This window comes from Polyodon spathula, chromosome 20 (genome assembly GCF_017654505.1).
Source record: "Polyodon spathula isolate WHYD16114869_AA chromosome 20, ASM1765450v1, whole genome shotgun sequence".
NCBI classification, from domain to species: Eukaryota; Metazoa; Chordata; class Actinopteri; order Acipenseriformes; family Polyodontidae; genus Polyodon; species Polyodon spathula.
The window spans coordinates 25,407,523-25,426,006 of NC_054553.1; the positions used below are offsets into that span (position 1 = coordinate 25,407,523).

Genomic DNA, 18,484 nt, shown 5'->3' on the forward strand with positions numbered 1-18,484 from the left:
TACTGTACAGTTGCTACTTTGTTTCAGAGGTGCAGTTGGACCGATACAGCACTAGCGCAAATCCACCATCTACTAACCTTTTCAATGTGTTTAACTAACATGCCTTTAATTAATCATGTCTGTTTAAAAATATAGTTTAAACATTAATAAAAAGATCTAAGAAGTTCCCATTTACTCACGTTTTACAACCCCTCTGTTAACCTCAGAATACAGATAGCAATAACTTGCAACCCGAGAACCAACTTGTCCAATTCTGAGAAACTGAAGTGTGCAACCAGTGAATCCCCAAAGGTCTCATTGGTAAAGAAGATGTATTTGCTTGAATGTTGTTGGTACATGGATCTGGTGTACGCCAATTTACACAACATAGGCACACCGAAAAGCTCTTGGTTAGGTCTTGGCTCTAGAGTAAAGCGATTGATCACTAGTACATTAGATGTCATGCTTCCAAAAGATTGGAGACAATTGCAGCTCCATTTCCTTATGTGCTGTAAGACTTATTTATGGCACAGGCTAGTGTCCATGCACCATGGGAGCTCCTCCACCTTGCTTCATCAGGGAAGGTAAAGAACTTGCTTGTGGGGTTACACAAGAGAAAATACTTGGTATACAACTTACTGTGTAAAACGGTTTTATCATATAAATACAATGCCTATTTTACCATAAATGCCACTTTAAAATTACATAAAATGCAATTTGCTCTAGTATGACATGTTTCCTATACAAGTGACCCCAAAACCCAGCAAGTTAAACACCAGATAACAAAAAACAAATACAAAACACCAAGAGGTTTTTTGGTTTTATCACTTTAATTGGCCACCAGTTTTTTCACTGTCAAATTTAGTGCGATGGAATGCTTTAAGAATTGCACACAGTCTGCCATTTTAAACCTCTACCCCTACTCCCCAGAAACAAAAAAAATATTCTTCACTGTATTACATGGTTTGCAAAAACTGCCCACCCCACCCTGAGAAATATGGTCCAGACAGCTAAAATACAGAAACCCCTGATGTGGGTTTTCTTATAGTCCAAGTTTCAAACATAACTTGATTTCTCTGGTGTGGGGGGGGAAATATATATATAAATTTCAGAATTTTTCTAGGAGATTGAAACACCACTTGCATGCAATTTCCATATTAAGTTAATTTGGTGTAATGGTCTGAAACACCTTATGCAAGTCAGTGGACATCCAGGGCATTTCATTGTCAAGATTGATACTTGTATCATTCATTATCAGTGTTCAAATAGAACATGTTAGAAGTAGGTCTCTCTTGATTAACTCAAAGAGAACTGGTACAGCGGCAATGTTTTTTCTTATCAACTTATTGGCTCAAGTACCTTGAACAGTGAACAGGTAGAACATTTGCTACACACTTTAAAAAAAAAAAAAAAAAAAAAAAAAAGGTAGCTCAAATTTATGAATCAGTAGCCAAGTGAACTACCCAGACTTTACAGCAAAAAAAAATAAAAAGACCCATTAACACTTGGATGAAAACACAGCATATTGGGATGAACAGTGTAATTAACGCCTTCGATATCTCAGGTTGGCACTAACCTGTAGACTAAATGGTGCACAAATATGGAGAGATGGTTTCAAGACCCATATCTATTAATGTAAATATGCTACAGAAGGAGAATTACTGTAACATTAAAAAGACACTTGTACAATACATTGTTACACAGCATGTGTTACCGCATGCATTTTACAACACTAATGATCCATACAGACCTCAGGTTACAGTCTACAGGTTAATGCACCTAATGACCATTAGATTTATACTGCCTTTTATATTTAAAAAAAAAAAAAAAAAAAAAAAGCTAAGAACAGAACAGCAAACAAAGAATTAAAATAATAAAAAAGGTACACAAATCCCCCCCAAAGTTACAAATCAAATCCAGAAAGTGATATAAATACTAAACACTGCTGAATGAGCGGCTCTCTGATGAATCCCTGGATTAAGGTGGTTGATTTTGTTTTGTATTTGCCATCAATCTTTTCCTGCAATAACCTTTTACTTTATACAAAAACCGAAGTTAAGTGTTTTTCCCCGATGTGTCGTGTTCCTGTTTACAACTCGTCATGGTCCACATCGTCATGGTCATCCTCCTCTGGCTCTGGAGATTCATCATCTAGATCTTCCAAATCCTGCTTTCAAGAAGAAAATTCAATATCAGCATGAGCATGTTAAACATAGTAAATAAATTGGACCCGACATGCCTGACAAGCGCTGAATAAATGGACTGCAAAGGGTTAATCTAGCTGGGCAGAAAAACATTTAAAACAATTTACAAAAATTGTTATTTTGCCAATACTACAAGTATTTTTATATTGTACAACAGAAATTTAATTTTTTGCAGGAAATTGGGTTTCTCTGCCATTAGTCATCAAATCCTAATGCATCAAATTGTTATTACAAATCTACATCCTGCAAACATGGTCATATTCAGACCTACAAAATTGCTGATTCAAATGGAAAGACTTGAGCAGGTGAGAGAACAGCACCCCAGCCATTCCCACAGCAGATTTACACTCAGTGGGAGCTCAAAGGTCTTGTTTATTTGGGTTGTATCCACCGGCAACCAGACAATCCCCCTTCTAGCAGAGGTGGGACGTGTCAGAAGGAAGGAGCAGTACTGAACTCAGAGCAGCAGCCCTTCTGTGAGGATGAGGGGTTTGGGGGGGTGGGGGTGCAAGACACCCTGGCCACTACAGCAAATTAATTATTGGATTAGAGAGAGAGAAAGGGAAACACACACTTCAAACATGCCAATAACTGCAAAAGTAGACAGCATCTTGTCTAAGCCACTCAAACCAGTGAGTTTTTAAGATGGTTTCTCCAAACACTTACTTCCTCCTCTGTGCCAGCTCCCTCCTTTCCACCGCTCTCCAGGAATTTTGCAAACGCTTCCAGCGTTCTCTCGCCATTGTAGTCAACGACCTGTTCAAACAATTTACAGAACTGCATCAATATTCCATGCACTTAAATGGTCATAGGACCATATCTGTACTCGAATGCCTGGTTAAGTGAACTAAAAAAATATATTGGAGTGCAAAGCTGGACAAACTACAGAACAAAGCCAATTTTTTTTTTTTTTTTTTTTTTAAACCCTCCAATTACACAGCTGTTTATACCCCCCCCACCCAAAATAAAAAAATGATAGCATGTCAATCCTTTCTAATTGGTACAGATGCCACTCATTTTATCATGCACAAGAATAGGCAGATCAGTGGTTTCTGTAGTGAAGACAGACAAGGGTTTAAATATTTCCTTCAGAAACATGTAAAAAAAAAAAAAAAAACAGGAAAACTGAGTAATTACAATGTATCCATTCTGATCAACAAAACAATATTTACTGTAGACTTCAATACCCCCCACAACACACTTGTTTTCCTTCTGATCTGGCTTTAAATAATTTCCTTGCTCTTTAGGTCAGACTCTAGAATATAGAAAATGAACGAAACTGTGTGACTACAAGGGCCACTGCAATGCAGCATTCTGAGAACAAGCTTCAGGACAGACCTGTTCTAAACTCTTCAATCCAAACGCTTCAGATCAGTAGGGCAAACTAAACTTACTCCCCCTACACCAACCCCAAGTGGGATATCCTTAATAGGAACTAAACCAAGGAGAGTTACCTAATACTGGAACCCATCCAGCATGTGCTAGGGTGCCGCACGTTCACATCCATTATACAAAAGCCATACCTTTCTGTCATCTCCAGCAGGGAAAAATTTGAGAGTGGGGAAGCTGTGGACCTTCACTGTTTCAATCTCGTTGGCAGTGGAGTCCATTTTGGCAACGACAATGTCCTCGGCTTCCTTGAATTGCTCTCCCAGTTTGTCCCAGATAGGAGCAAGCTGTTTGCAGTGGCCGCACCAGGGAGCATCTGAGGGGAGAAAAAAATTATATGCAATTTGGATTTCAAAAACGTATTCCATTTACAGCGAATTTTAGAAAAATTTATTCTTTATCCCCCCCCATTTAAGTTTCCTATCAAATTTATCACTATACCATGCAATGACTCTTCAGCACCCTATTAACAGGAAGATCGGAACGTAATCTGTTGGATAATCCACTTCACAAACAGAATATTTTATTCCAAAAATACTTTGGACTGGACTTCATTGCTATGATTTCTAGCTCCATAAACAGGTGTACTAAAATAAATCAGGCATAGTGCAACAATGCCCCTTCCATGAACGTGAGCAATGGCATAGTAACCCATGCACTGAAGAGGGTGTGGAGAACCACCAGCTCTTCATTACCATTGAATTCCACAACACAATGTAGTGGTTCCAAAAAGTGGGGAGAACTCAAGCAGGTCACCAAAACCAAAGCCTTGAGCTAAGCAATATGCTTGGTTTATTCAAAATAAGTTCCACGGTTCACCAATACAAAAACAACAAAAAAAGCCATTAAAAATAAACTTACAAAATTCAACAAATACATTCTTTTTGGCATCAAAGGCAACCTCCTCAAAATTCTTGCCAACCAGAACCTTGACTGGGTTCTTGTCCCAATCTTCTGGAATGTCCTGGCTCATCAGATGGGGCTTTAAGAGAAGACAGGTTCGGAGGGCCGTGTGAAGTTGGATCAGTCCATAAAATTACACATCAGTAGTTGACATCCTGGTTGCTATAAGCAAGTCTAAAATCCTACACTTGCCATTCCTTCTGAACTCTGAATGCACACTCCATTCACATTTCACATGCTTTTCTTTTGCATAATAATGCCAATGAAAGCAAAGCAAAGTGGCCAATGAGTTCCAAAGCTCACCTTGAGTTTTCCCTCAGTGAACTTGGTACAGAAGGCCTTGATGTTGTCGGTGGTGATCTCCTCATTGTCTGGCTTGTACTTGGTCATCTCATCTTCCAGGGTGATGAGTCTCACGGCTGGGCACTCTTCCTTCTTCAGGCCAAAGAACTCCAGGATCCTCTGGTTATCTTCCGATTCACTGTCGATAAAGATGAACAGGATCTGCAAAGAAAACAGAAATGTTTACATGTGTTTTCTTTGTTGCTATGGTCTATTCGATCTACAGTACAAGCAAACAATTACATTCCATTGTCCAAGGACAGCAATTCAGTGCACCTTTGGGAATCAGTGGGTCATAAGACCCAGTGACTCGTGGAAATTCTTTAAAATTTCACAGAACTGTCGCAGGTAAAGCATTGTATTTTGCGGAATGGGCACAGAACTATTTTATAAATAGTGTACAGATTTTTTTAAACAAACTAAAATAGATAAATGTACCGACAATCAAAATCAATGTCAAAGTTATTCAAGCACTTCACAATAGCTTGTGAAACGGTTTTGTAATTAACAGCCTGTAGGTAAAATGTATCTGCAAGGACATCTTTCAGTTCTAGTACGACAGATGCATATTCACCATTTGTGTAACCCATACTGATCTTGGGCATCAGTCAACTCCGTGACCACTGATAAGCAACCAGACTTTTACCAATGCCATAATCTCCTGCTTGTGAAACTCGACAAATTTAGACAAGTACTCATGTCTCTTGCTGGGCTGACGAAGGAATCACTCAACCATTTGCTACACTCAGGTCTGAAGAATTTACATAACTTTGGTTGTCCAAATTTTCAAGAGGGATATTTCTTGCTTCACGGTTTTCCTTTGCAAGCAAATCAGTACCAGTACTGCTCTGGATTTCCACCTCTCTCTTTTGGTGAATACTTGAATCTAAATGCCTGTCAACAGCAGATTCTTTGTTGCAATACACAGTAACGTTGCAGGACGTTCAGAAGTTTACCTCCATCGCTGTGTAAAACTCAACTACACGTGACCTGCTACAGGCACATTGAGACATCCATTTTCTGGTTTACAGTGTGTAATATTTTAATTTCCTGCCTAGATTGCATGGTTACATGACAATCGCTGCACAGCACTATGTGCACGGTGAATAGTACATGCAGGCACACAGCAGAGCTGTACAGTCATTAGTGCTTTTTTGTATGCAATACAAATTATGAATTTATTTTTATTTCTGAATACCGTAAAAATCGCAATATTGGGCCAATGTCATGATTTCCACCCAGCCCATGAAACTGCAACTTACATAGGGTCTTAGTCATAAGTTGTCGCCTGCTGAAATGTACGTTTTTGTAGAGCGACAAATTCCTATCCCAGCATTAACCTCAAAACTAGCCACTCACCTTGCCCTTGAAGCTCTCAGAAGCCTTCTTGAATTGGTCCAATTTGTCCTGGAAGTCTGAGGAGCTCTTGGGCAGGAACATGAGGATGTGGGATTTGATTTCACCACCGAAGATTTTGGGGGCAGTCTGCAAAAAAAAAAATCAGGAGAGAAATTCTTAAGGCAAGTACATATTCTTGTGAAGTAACAACTTTATATTAAGCTCATTTCACTGGAACCCCTGGATTGTATCAATCGTACCTGTTCAGTGAATTCAATGACAAGGGGCAGCTGGTTGGCCTTGACGAAGGAAAGGAGGTTTTCCTTGGTGGCCTCTCCTTCAAATGTGTTGCGACCTTCATCGAACTGCAAGACAAGAGAACCGTCTGTAAGCCACAGTGGGAATAATAACTACTGCTGCTAAAAATAAAACAAAATTAAAGCCAGCAATGGAAAGTGGGCAGTGGTGGCAAAGGGCTTTCTCCATTCTCAACAGGCCAATAGACAGGATACAAGATAACATTACAGTATGCAATATTAACTAGTGACTATTATCCTCCTCAGTCCCTGTAACTATTTAAACAGATTCTCAGATTTTCAGCAGAACTGAAACTGTAGGTTTTTAGGTGCTGGAACTTAAAATGCATTTAGAATTGAGCCTTTACAGAACTTCCTGTAGTGGTTTATACTGGATTAAAACTGTTAATCTCTGGAAACATTAAAGTATGGCAAACTTATCCTTTTAAAATCAGGGGTAGGTAACGTTGGCTCTTCCAGTCCATTCCACTGTAGGACTTTGTTACAACCACGCCCTTAAGCATTTAAAATTAACCCTGTTGGAGGTCAATTAAATAAAGGTCTGGTTGGAACAAAGTTCTGCAGTGGAATAGATTGGGAGAGCCAGGGTTGACTACACACAACTTTAAAGGGATAAGTTTGTCAAGTTTCTTGCCCCCAAAAAAGTGAATGTAGCGACACATATTTCAGCTCACCTATGGCTTAACGTCAAAACAAACACCACACAGACTCTAAACTGGATAATGCCTAGGGCACACCTTTTTCTAAACCAGTTCCAAGAACATTTTAAAAATGAGTACTAAACTGATCTATAGCAGAATTATTCTGGGTTTATGATATACTGAAGAATAGGGCTTTGTGCAGCAATCAAGCAGTTTTTAATAGCATCACAAAGATTTGATGACCAAACCATGCTGGATAGATCAAGAATTTAACCCTCAAAGCAATACGTGTATCAGAGATCCAAACAGTTTACAAAAAACCAAGCAGGGGCATTAAGGGATTCCTGTGCCGGGATCAAGTGAAAAGCGTGCAAATTCAGCCCAAGCCTTTAATCTAGCACACGGCTGACAAATACAAATGCGGTCCAAAACTAGCATAAATTCAATTTTGCTTGCCAACAAGCAGACAAGGCGCTGGGAACAGATCTGCTCAATAAACAGTCAAGGCCTGCACCACAAGTGCCAATGTGGGTTTGCAGGAATTACGGTATTAAAAAAGGGGGGGTTTAATGGTTAATTCCCATTATATACGTTTAGTATATTTCAGAGTATTTTTTCATGGACGATTGAGCATGTAATGAGACTTGTACGAGCACATTTAAAACTACAAAACCAAGAAGTTCTAGCTAGACGAAAAGCAAAGGGCGAGCATGAGCAACTTCTAAAAGATGTTAAAATAGTTGCTTTGCATCAGTGGAAAATTCACAACATTGCGACAGCAGATACAGAAAACACCACAGAGTATACACGCAGATGGAGAGTGGCAGGTTTCTGGAGTCTATCAAGCAGGACCGTGAGCACACTTAACCTGCTGGGAAATCCTAGGTGGGGGATAAACACATGGATTAAGCAACTGGCCAAAAGTACATGCGTCTGTGACAAGGTTGAGGGAGTGCTTTTTATGTGTGTATCTGAATCAGAGGACATGAGTGGTAACAGTGGAATACAAAAACTGTAAATAAATATAACCTTAAGGACAGGTTTAAAAGAGTACAGCTGTACAGAGTCATTACACTTACATATCACTAAAACAATCCAACAGTTATTTAAGAAGGAGACAACGCAGTGAACAGACCTTGTGGGATTATTTTATTAACTACTGTAAACAAAATGAGTGCAATTCCAGGTTTCACCAGCAGAGGTCCTCAAAGGGTTGAATGAGAGAACTGGAGCGAGAGGGGTATTGCTGCAGAACACAGCCTCACAGCCTTGTGCTGCATGCACAACTCGCAACAGATGTCATTATTTGCTACAGCCCAATCACATAAGGGTGATTAATTTAGGTAATAAAAATAAGTTTATTTCATAACAATACCACAACCCGAAACTTAAGGTTCACGAGGTAATAGCCATGGATCACCAATTAATTCTCACAGGTAAATCACCATGTTCAGCGTTCTCCCCCTCCCACACAGTTTATGGTCCCATGGTAAGGGTGTTGAGGGGGAAAGAAACAACGTAAATTATGAGTTGCGCACTCAGCACTACCCTGCGTGAGCTACGCTGTACGAGCCCTCGTTCTGCAGCGCTACCCTGTGTGTGCTCCCTGCAAGCCTTCATTTTGCAGCTATGTACTCTTGCGTGGAGCACTTAACTGCAGCAACAATACCCTGGGAGGTGCAAACAAGACAGTGAAGGGCCTTTGGAAAAAACAATTAACAAGAAAAAATAACACTAGAACACGAAAAGTAAACTAGATGGGACTTATTACCTCTTGCAAAATGAGGCCAGAGTACAAAGACTGGCCATACTGCAACATTTCGGAAAACCAAGTACCATGCCAGTCTCCAGTAGCACCATTAGATCCTTGCATGAATTACAGAAGATGACGTCAAGGCCTTCCTGCTGGCTTTGGAAAGACCAACAACTAGGGGAGAACTGACCCAAAGACAAGTGAGCTGGCGTACTTTAGCCTTTCCTCATGGGAAAGGCTCAGAATACCTATTATGACTTGAAATCCAGTCAGACGGAGAATTAAAACTAAGATATAAATATTAGTGAGAGCTGGAGAGACATTGGCTGTGACAGCACAGAAATACCATGCATGGAGGTTCAACACCACCAGTGCACCACGCTCTCAAATGTTTGATTTAATTCCTCACCAACCGGTGGTTAAAGCCTGAGGCGAACTCTGCCCATTGAGATGCTGGCAATGGATCGCTATCTTCGCATCCTTCCCGCACCCTTACGCATATGGGTGGGTCAAGGAAACTCTTCCAGTATTGACAAGTTTGTGGCTCTGGTGGAACGATAAATTACAGCAGAAGAGCTGGCTAAACAACCCATCGTTCCCAACAGTGCTGCAGTTAACCCTGCTGCTTGGAGGTCCCATCCTACAAACGACACCAGGTAAGAGCTTGCCTTTTAACAAAGGGGTTGAAGCGCGACTGAGAACCGTGAAGGAACACCTAAATGACATTGGATGGTGGAGGGGTGCTTGACAGGAAAAATAACCAAATATTATAGTACATATAGTTGCTATAAAATGTCAGAAACTAGGACATATTGCTAGATATTGTCCAGGTATAGGAGGAACCTATGCAATACAGGACATAACTGCTGTGGCAGCATCCTTGTCCCCAGAATACCATTGGGAAAAAGTCAATAAATTACAGAATGGTAGTAGTTTTGTAGAGAACAGGAAAACTACCCTACTCTTGTGAATGTCAGGTAGAGGGCAGTATCTGTGAACTGTGTACTAGTGGAAAATGTCACAAAAAAAATGTTAAAGTTAAAAACGACTTGCTTTATAGAAACTCAAAAGGACAAGCGTGAGCAACTGTGAGCAGCAGACCTTTTGCTTGGTTTTCTTTTCACAAGTTCTCTTCTAAAAGATGTTAAAGAGGCTGCTTTGTATCCACGCACATAGTGTGGCAGGTCTCTGAAGTCTACAAAGCAGTACCGAGTACATATAACCTGTTGGTAGATCCTAGGTGGGGATTAATACAGGGATTAAGCAGCTGGCCAAAAGTACATGGGTCTGTGTCGAGAAGGTTGAGGGAGTGCTTTGTGTGTGTTTAACTGCATCAGAGGACACGAGTGATGGCAGTTTAATAAAAAGAACTAAACCGTAAGGGCAGGTTTAAAAGAATACAGCTGGACAGATAGTCACTATTTACCTGCAACTGTGAAACAATCCAACAATAGTTATTGAAGAAGGAGACAACGCAGTGAACAGTATTTGTGGGATTGTTTTATTAACTACTGTAAACAAAATGAGTGCGATTCCAGATTTCACCAGCAGAGGTCCTCGGAGGGTGGAATGAGAGAACTGGAGCACTTACCTGCAGTAACGTTGATAACCTGGGAGGTGCCAATGAAACAGTGAAGGACCTTTGGAAAAGAGGAGAATTAATTAACGAGGAAAAACAACACCAGAATACTAAAAGTAATTAGACGGACTTCTAAAAATACAGCTTACCTTGGAAAGTTATCCAGAGACGATACAAACCTGTACACTGAGGTCAAGAGACCCAAAGAAAAGTCCATCTTTGTTTTCGTTTGTTTTCTTATTGTCTGGCTTAGCCACACAGTTCAGGACGCAAGTAGTGAGCTAGTACCCCGAAGAGTGGGTAATTTTCTTTATGAATGTTTGTTTTGATTTGTCCCTGTAAATAAACCTGCCTCCTGGTGTTCAATTGAAAAAACTGCATTCTGATTTTTGATTTGCAAGTCAGGGATCCAAATAATTAGAACTAACAGTTCACACACCTGATAACCTACGTTAGGAGCTCACTGGTTGACAGGAGTTCTGTACCAAGCACATTGTGAACGTAAACAAGAACTAGGCCCTGTAGTAGTAATGACAGCTTCGCTTTTTTCAACACAGGTCAAACACCATACCCAAACTGACCTGTTAATAAAGGAACTTCGCAAATCTATTCTGATCACTTCAATTATACAGTAAATCTATTTGACCATTACCTTTCTCCAAAAGACAAAAATGGTCTTGTCAACAGGTTATCTTCCCACTAATATATATTTTAAAAAATACAATTATTGTAGTTAATGGTTAAGGAACCAACATTTTAAGCCTCTTCAGACATTCACATAGGTGCTATTTTAATAACGGCTAACCAAAGCATTAGAGACATAATTTGAAATGCTTACAGTCAATTATATAACATGCAATGAGTATTCCAGATGAAGCCATAACCTTTCCTTAGAAATGTTGGCATGCATTTTGTCACGTGGCTGCAAATGGATCGTAGAAAGTGCTGGGGTGTAATCAGGTCTGACTAAGAATATGCACTGGGACAGTTCTCAGATTTCTCTAGATTTGTGCATGCTTATTTTCCTTGGGTTTATACAAAATGGTGGCAAAAGTGGACAAAATTAAAGATGTTCAAATCTGGTCACGTTAAAATCGGTCCAATGTTTTATCATGAGCAGAATTTAGTACTGTGCATACTTTGTTGCCTTATCTGTCAGTTTCCTATATGCATTTATTTGCACTATTTGAATACTACAAGAAATTTGATTACTCAACCCAATGACCAAATCTTATAACAAATGATGCGATATCCAATTTCTTAAATGGGGCCTATTTCAATACCATTTTACATGCCATGTAAACATACTAATTGAGTTTCAAAATATTTTAGTCTTTATATGTTTTGCCTTAAGCTTGAATCTTTGGATATGAAAGAACTGACATGGAAAGTAATGCCCTATGTCAATGATTTCAATTTCAGAACATAGCGTGTGAACCCAGAAAAAGTTAGTGACAGGATATCCCCCCATAATGCATTTCTCATGGGTCAGAAAGCCAATCATAGATTCATGGCCAATATTTTTCAGCAGGTGTGAGAGGTTGATTTCTCCAATATCAGATTTTGGAGTGTTCCAAAGGCATTGCCTGGTGTAGGGTTTCTAGCCTCAATTTCAAGAGTGGCAGGAAATTGAATAATGACTGGTAATAAATTCATAGCATTGGGACACCCCTGAATGGGCAAACTGAACATACAATATAAAGGTGGTTCAAATCTGGTCGCCAAGTCGCAAAATTCGACCACTCATTTGAATATGGCCAGTTGATTTTACTGTAAACTTGCCACGTTGACAACAAAGCGTTCACTGTACGTACAGAACCTCGGCTCTATAATAAAAGGCTTTCTACTTCAAAACTGACAATCTGCACCACCCCTTTGATCTCACAGCCAATCATTTTCTTGTTTCCATAGGAACACATACCAGCCAGTCAAGTTAGGGGAGAATAGAGGAAATGATTATTCTGTATGTCTTCGGGTGAGGAGAGCGAGAGAAGCCAAGACTCAAGCCCAGTCTGAGGGGACAGCTTAGAGACAATTATGTAAATCAGGTACATTTAAAATTTCAAGCAAAACGAACTGATGTCAAATCCACTATAAATTGCATTGTTTTTTAGGAAACCGATTTTGTGTTGCTTTCTTGGCATTGTGGAGTTCAAACAAAAGCAAATGCGACTTGCTGAAAAATAAACTGTGTTCACTTCCCTGGCATTTGATTAATGGTTATTTCCTGGCATTATGGTGAAAATGTTGGCCACCATAAAAGTTCACTTGACCACCATGTTTTGAAAGCTAGAGGCCAAATGGCCACTAGCCTACAAAGTGAATTGTCCCACACTAATAGATTAGCTGTGTCTGAAACATTTACCTTGTAGATGGCAATTACAGCATACAATCTCAATTTCAGCAGTTGCCAATTTGTTACATAACCTGCCTCTCTACTCATGCTCAATAGCCTGACTTGTATACAGACACTGCCCTCTACTGCGGACAAAATTGCATTACAAAAATCCTGGACGGCCAAGCAATAACTATCCCTTTAATGCTGGTACCACAAGCTAGTAGAAGAAATGAAAGACAGAAAGAATAAATAAAATTGCCTAAAAAAGGTTTACTTAATCCACATGTTACTTAATAAAGTTTAACCTAGAGCTGGAAACTGACAGCCCCTAACCCCCTTACCTTCTTGAAGAGGACGACGCTGTCCTTGGTCACCTCATACTTGGAGAAAACGTCATCAGAAGAGGTGATTCCAAAGGGGACGTCATCTATGGACTCCGCTGTACTTACAAAGGCCTGGGCGTCGGCAGACTCAACATCCTTTGACAGAGAAAAAAAGGATACGGCTACAGTGGTAGAAATGCATATTCATAAAACCCTTACACTGGACACTTAAACCAAAACGAGCAAGTACATTTTCACAGGAAACTGAGCATCCAGGTATAAACATGTATACACCTTTTACCTTCACAATTGTTTCAGTTGCTAAAGCTAACCCAAATTACCTATTCATAATAAACTTTTTCTAAAAGTGCATTTGCTGTTATTCCACAAAACAGCCAATGCTAATTTGCCCAATGTTTTACTCCCCAGACAAGCTGGAGACACTCACCTTGAAAAAGCCAATGACTACGACCTCGCTGCCCTCAATAAGCTGCTCGGCCGCGCTGGCCTCTGTGAGTGTGGTGGCGGCTGGACCTGTGCGCTTCTTCAGCCAGTTAATGAAATCATCGGCTTGTCTACCAGCTGCAAAACAAGGGAAACAATGGTCAAAAACCTCAGCAGCTCCAAGATAAACCATCGGAAAAAACTAACACCACATGGCTGCATGGTCCAATATCCCAGTATAGCCTAAACAGTATTTGCACATTCATTTTATTTAATCAGACATCCAATTCTGTTTAAAACACTGCAGTGGCCACAGTGAGGTTTGTACATGTGTTTTATAAATGAGGCTATTGAACACACACTACTTACCCGAATATTCTTTAGGGGCAGACTTATCGCCATTCTTAAAAAACTTGATGGTGGGATATCCCTGGACTTTGAACTCCTGTGCCAGCTCGCTCTCCTCGGTGGCATCGACCTTGCCCAGCTTGAGTTCAGAGCCCTCTGCCTTCAGTTGTCCTGCAGCCTTGGCATACTCTGGGGCCAGAGCCTTGCAGTGCCCACACCACGGGGCATCTGACAAAGAAGCAGAAAGCACATTTTAGGGGCTGAAATCTGTTGGGACAAGCATGGAAAGTCTCTCATTTCAGTTCAAAAGATAGGCTCTTGTTCTATAGAAAAAGAACAAAAATCAATGCAGTGAAGCAGGTATAGTACTGCTGAGAGCACCAGTGTTTTCTAGCTGAATACCCGGAGACAAGTTTACAGTACAGGCTTTTAAATAAGGATTACCATTTGATGGGAGGCCATGCACCAGTACAGGGGAGGTAGCAGGAACAAGAGCTGTCTCCAAAAAGCATGCAAGACAGCTGCTTCATTCATTTAGTAACATATGAAAAAATAACAGCAATGAAGAAACAGAATAAGGCTATGCAGTAATGCAAGGCAGCTGTTCTGGTTCAATCAATTATTCATCACTTAAATAAATAAATAGGGGCAGGGGGCTGTCTTGACTGAGACATGAGGAATAAGATGCTGAACCAGGGACAAAAGGAAATCTGCTGCACTGCTTTCATTTACACACCATTACCACTTATTTTACTAGCGTCTTTTTTTTTTTTTTAAATAACGCACTTATCTGGACAAGTTTCTTCCTTTAACATTACTCATTCCAGCTACCTCCAGGCTAACGACAAGTCCAATGGGCTATGCCAGCATGCACCCCTGGCTCACTTCTCAAACGTACACATCACTAAGCTTTGTCTTATCTTAATGCAACGGTGGGTCGAGCAGCTTCAAATTATTATTATTATTTTTTTTTTTTTTTTTTTTTTTTTTTTTTTTAAACACAAAGATACTGGAAAGCTGAAGTTGTGGTTTTCTACACCAAAGTGCAATAAAAAATACATACAAGTTAAATGCATTCTTAACATTGTTCAAGCGGCTAGACTGTTCACATTTAACTTCGAATTCAGCTGCCAAGTCGCAATTGTGTGTGTGAGGGGGGGTGTTACTAAACACATTGCAAAGGCCGAGTTCCAAGACTATGCTTCAACTTCAACCTACTTGAAGTTCATGTACACGTCAACCTAATGCACCACTGACAAAAAAAAAAAAAAAGGGGGGGGGGGAGGACTCCCCATCCAGGATTGGAGGATTCAAATGCATGAATGTAACTGACTGAAAGGGGTGGCCGTCAGTCATGTACTAAACATGCCCGCTTCAAGTACGTCACCAGCTGTGCGTGCAGTTTTCAGCACGGTCATTTAACACCAGTCAGACAAAATGGTTGTCTTTTTAAAAAAATACGTCACAAATTTGAAAATGCACTTTCTAGCTTTGTAAAAGTATATTACTGGAAGCCATTATGAGTATTCCCTTTATTGCATACGAATTGTTTTACTTCGAGCAAAGGTCACTCACTACAACTATTTAACTGTTTGCATAATGGCTAGCTAAACTATTTAAAATTTTGTATATACTTCCTGTCCCGTCTAGTGCAAGCGTGTGGTAGTTTCTTGTTTGCTATGGGGCAGGGCGTGCAGTAATCGAAACAGAAAACTTTCACTTCGAGCTAAGTGATTAACTCCTGCATGCAACAAACCAAGTACCATCAAATAATAAAAAAACTGTGCCTTAACAGAAACAAGTACGTACTTATCAATGAGTTTTGCAACAGTCAATTGTTCCACATTACGGCTTCCAACATTTAAAAACATTTACAAACATCACACAACGTTAAGACCATGATGCCGCAAGCGTATATACGAAGATCCTGGCATTGAAATTCATAACGCTACGGTAACAGAATACTGTATGGGAATTAAGGAACACGTCACGGTCAAAGTGTACCAACCCACTGGGCCCACATACGGTCATGCCCCCATACGACTTACACCCACAACATATGGGTTTAAAATTAAAGCCAGTATATAAAACAAATTCAAAGGCTATGCTCGGCCTTTACTTGCAATTTCTGACAGTTGTCTGCATCGCTGTAGTTCAAATTACACAGAGTAGGCCCAATACAGAGTAAGAATCTGAACGTGAAACTAATATTGAGGCATTTACACACATTTTAATAACGGATTCGATATCTGATTACCTAATGCGTCAAGACAGGGTATTCCACACTGTATGACAACTTGTCAACATGTTTTCAAAACACTGCTATCCACTAATTTAAAGAATCCACAATGAATTTAACATTACACTAAATCAAGGAAAAAAATTACATCCTAATTATCTGACAGAAGCAAAATGCAGGTTTACTTACAAAACTCTACCAGGATGTTGGGGTGAGCTTTCAGGGCTTCCTCGAAGTTGCTTTTCTTCAGTACCAGGACATCATCTTCCTCGGCAATCTCAGCACTGATAGCCACGGCAAATACACAAAACAGGAATATTTTGAACATCTTCAAACGGCGGCAACTCTACAGTGGAATTCCCTGGCATACAAATATATATACTCTGTTTGTGTTAAATCGCTTCAGATACGTTATTGTTATCTGTTTTGGGTCTGCCGCAACTAACGTGGCACTCGGTGCAGGAAGGAAGACAGAAGCTTGTACGCAAGCGCTTTTATTAGGCTGATCGCTGTTCGTGTTGAATTCTGACTGGATTAAAGTCGCAGGCATCTGGAAGTGAATGTTCAGCATTTCCTTTTGCACTGTGGTCTGCTGTGTTAGGAGCTGCCCAAAACTGGGAGGGGTTTAAAACGTGACCATCCTCACAAAGAAGGACAGCTGGCTTTTTGTGTTCGTGTTCTACAAGCTTCCTTCCCTGGCACTGTTAGCAGTGTTGGTAGATGCAAACATAGTTTTAGATTTCAACGAACTAAGCCCCAAAGAGGTTGTTAGCAATAGCGTTTGCTTAACTTACGCATATCAGAAATTTTATCTTTTAATTTTATAAACATGTAAAAATGCTTTTTTTACGCACCAAATCCTAACAGACATTTTCAACAAAAATCAATAAAATTTCTATCGGGAAATGAGACCTCTCTATAACGTTTTTGTAATATATTATGAATTTACAAATAAATAAATAAATCTTTAGTGTAGTAAAGTAGGCACTGTGCCTATATGAACGCATTCTGTAGGACTAATGCTTTGGTATAATGGGACCTAATACTAATTAATTCATGGCACATGCATCTTTCCCATGTTGCATTTGCATTTCTGCATTTTGTACATGCAGACAGTTTTAACTGACCATGTTTGTGTCTAGCCATTGGACATTATTCACAAAAAGCCCATGAAACCAAGACACCTATTACTTTTTTTGGCTTGCAATTGGTAAAAGTGGTTCAACCCTGCCCTGGAGCAACCCCAAAAGAGTGGGTTGGGGGCAGAGAAGACAGTTCTAATTGATCGTGTTTCTCCCCTCCTTAGCATTACACTAGTGGTGCATTAATATTAGATAAAGACAAAATGGGCCAGGTCAGAACTTGAATGGGGACCCCGAAGAGTAATGGTGTTGGTGGCACAGTAGAAAGCACTTATCTCTCTAGGGCAAAACGTCATGCCCCCCAGCTCTTTTGTGAGGCAGTGCTGTACAAGGTCTTGTTATTCAGATCATTCTGGTTCTGACACTGAAGATCCCATGGCAGTTAAAGATCCGCAAGGGTGTTGAACCTGGTCACCTGATCAAATTCCAAAAAAAATCCAAATTCTAACCTCAGTAAATACTCCCAAATCCTAACTGAATCCTTAACCCTCATTATGGAGCACCAGGACTTCCCAGAAAATGCAAGTGGCCATATCTTCAGTCATTTTGCCTGAAGGCATTAACAGCAAGCTAATACAGTCACACTGTTAGGTTGTTATAGATTGAGGGTCAGGTTATTGATCAGCCTCGATGGCAGGAGACATGCTTATCAAAAGTTCAGGGTGAAAAATAACACCCACATTTCTAACATGGGACCTAGGGATAGCATACCCATATAGACGGAAGCCAGGAGTAGCTAAGCAAATGTTTTGGAGCAACAGGCATGACCTCTGTTATACCCTTATTGAGTCTTGGGCAATGTTCAATGTGATTGTCCAGGTGAGAGAAATGGAAATCGTTGCTGTGTTATCCCGTGTAGCAAGGCCTAACCAGTGAGTCAAGAATTGTTTGGCACATTCCATAATATAGAAATCATTCTAATGTTACACAGCTAGCAAGAAACCTCTAATCAGAATCGACTATTGCAATGTGTATGGATGAATATTCATTCATATTCATTCATTAAATGAATTCATTCATTTATGGATGAATACCTGTTATCGAGTTTCAATAAATAAGTTTAATAAAGTAGATGTTGGCTGTAGTTTTCATCTTATAGTGGAAAACCATTTGCCCTGGGTTGATAAAATTGCCTCCTGTCAGCAATAAAGCCACAGCGCACTCACTTTTTGAAGTCTCTTTTTTACTATTTGCATCAATATTTG

At 40.0% G+C, this 18,484-nt stretch overlaps 1 protein-coding gene across 2 annotated transcripts; it reads right to left on the reverse strand.

Annotated features, from left to right (window-relative positions):
• Nucleotides 1-1,414: 1,414 nt before the first annotated feature.
• LOC121295392 (protein disulfide-isomerase-like) lies at nt 1,415-16,618 on the reverse strand. 2 transcript variants are annotated; one of them, XM_041219950.1, is made up of 11 exons: nt 16,327-16,618; nt 13,920-14,126; nt 13,555-13,688; nt 13,125-13,262; nt 6,416-6,520; nt 6,177-6,302; nt 4,779-4,979; nt 4,434-4,554; nt 3,707-3,888; nt 2,850-2,939; nt 1,415-2,146 (listed from the first exon to the last, which is right to left on the reverse strand). In XM_041219950.1, exons 1-11 carry the CDS (start codon nt 16,463-16,465, stop codon nt 2,069-2,071), a joined length of 1,521 nt encoding a protein of 506 aa, XP_041075884.1. In that variant the 5' UTR covers nt 16,466-16,618; the 3' UTR covers nt 1,415-2,068. The 2 variants fall into 2 exon arrangements, with proteins under 2 accessions (XP_041075884.1, XP_041075883.1); XM_041219949.1 differs by having other exon boundaries at nt 1,415-2,149.
• Between the last annotated feature and the right edge of the window lie 1,866 nt (nt 16,619-18,484).

Excerpts from the sequence above, each read along its gene's own strand:
- LOC121295392 (XM_041219949.1), bottom strand. The coding sequence starts at position 16,465 with ATGTTCAAAATATTCCTGTTTTGTGTATTTGCCGTGGCTATCAGTGCT. Across the intron at positions 13,689-13,919 it reads TGCCCCTAAAGAATATTCGG|CTGGTAGACAAGCCGATGAT; the intron begins GTAAGTAGTGTG and ends CTTGTTTTGCAG. Across the intron at positions 2,940-3,706 it reads CTGCTGGAGATGACAGAAAG|GTCGTTGACTACAATGGCGA; the intron begins GTATGGCTTTTG and ends TTGTTTGAACAG.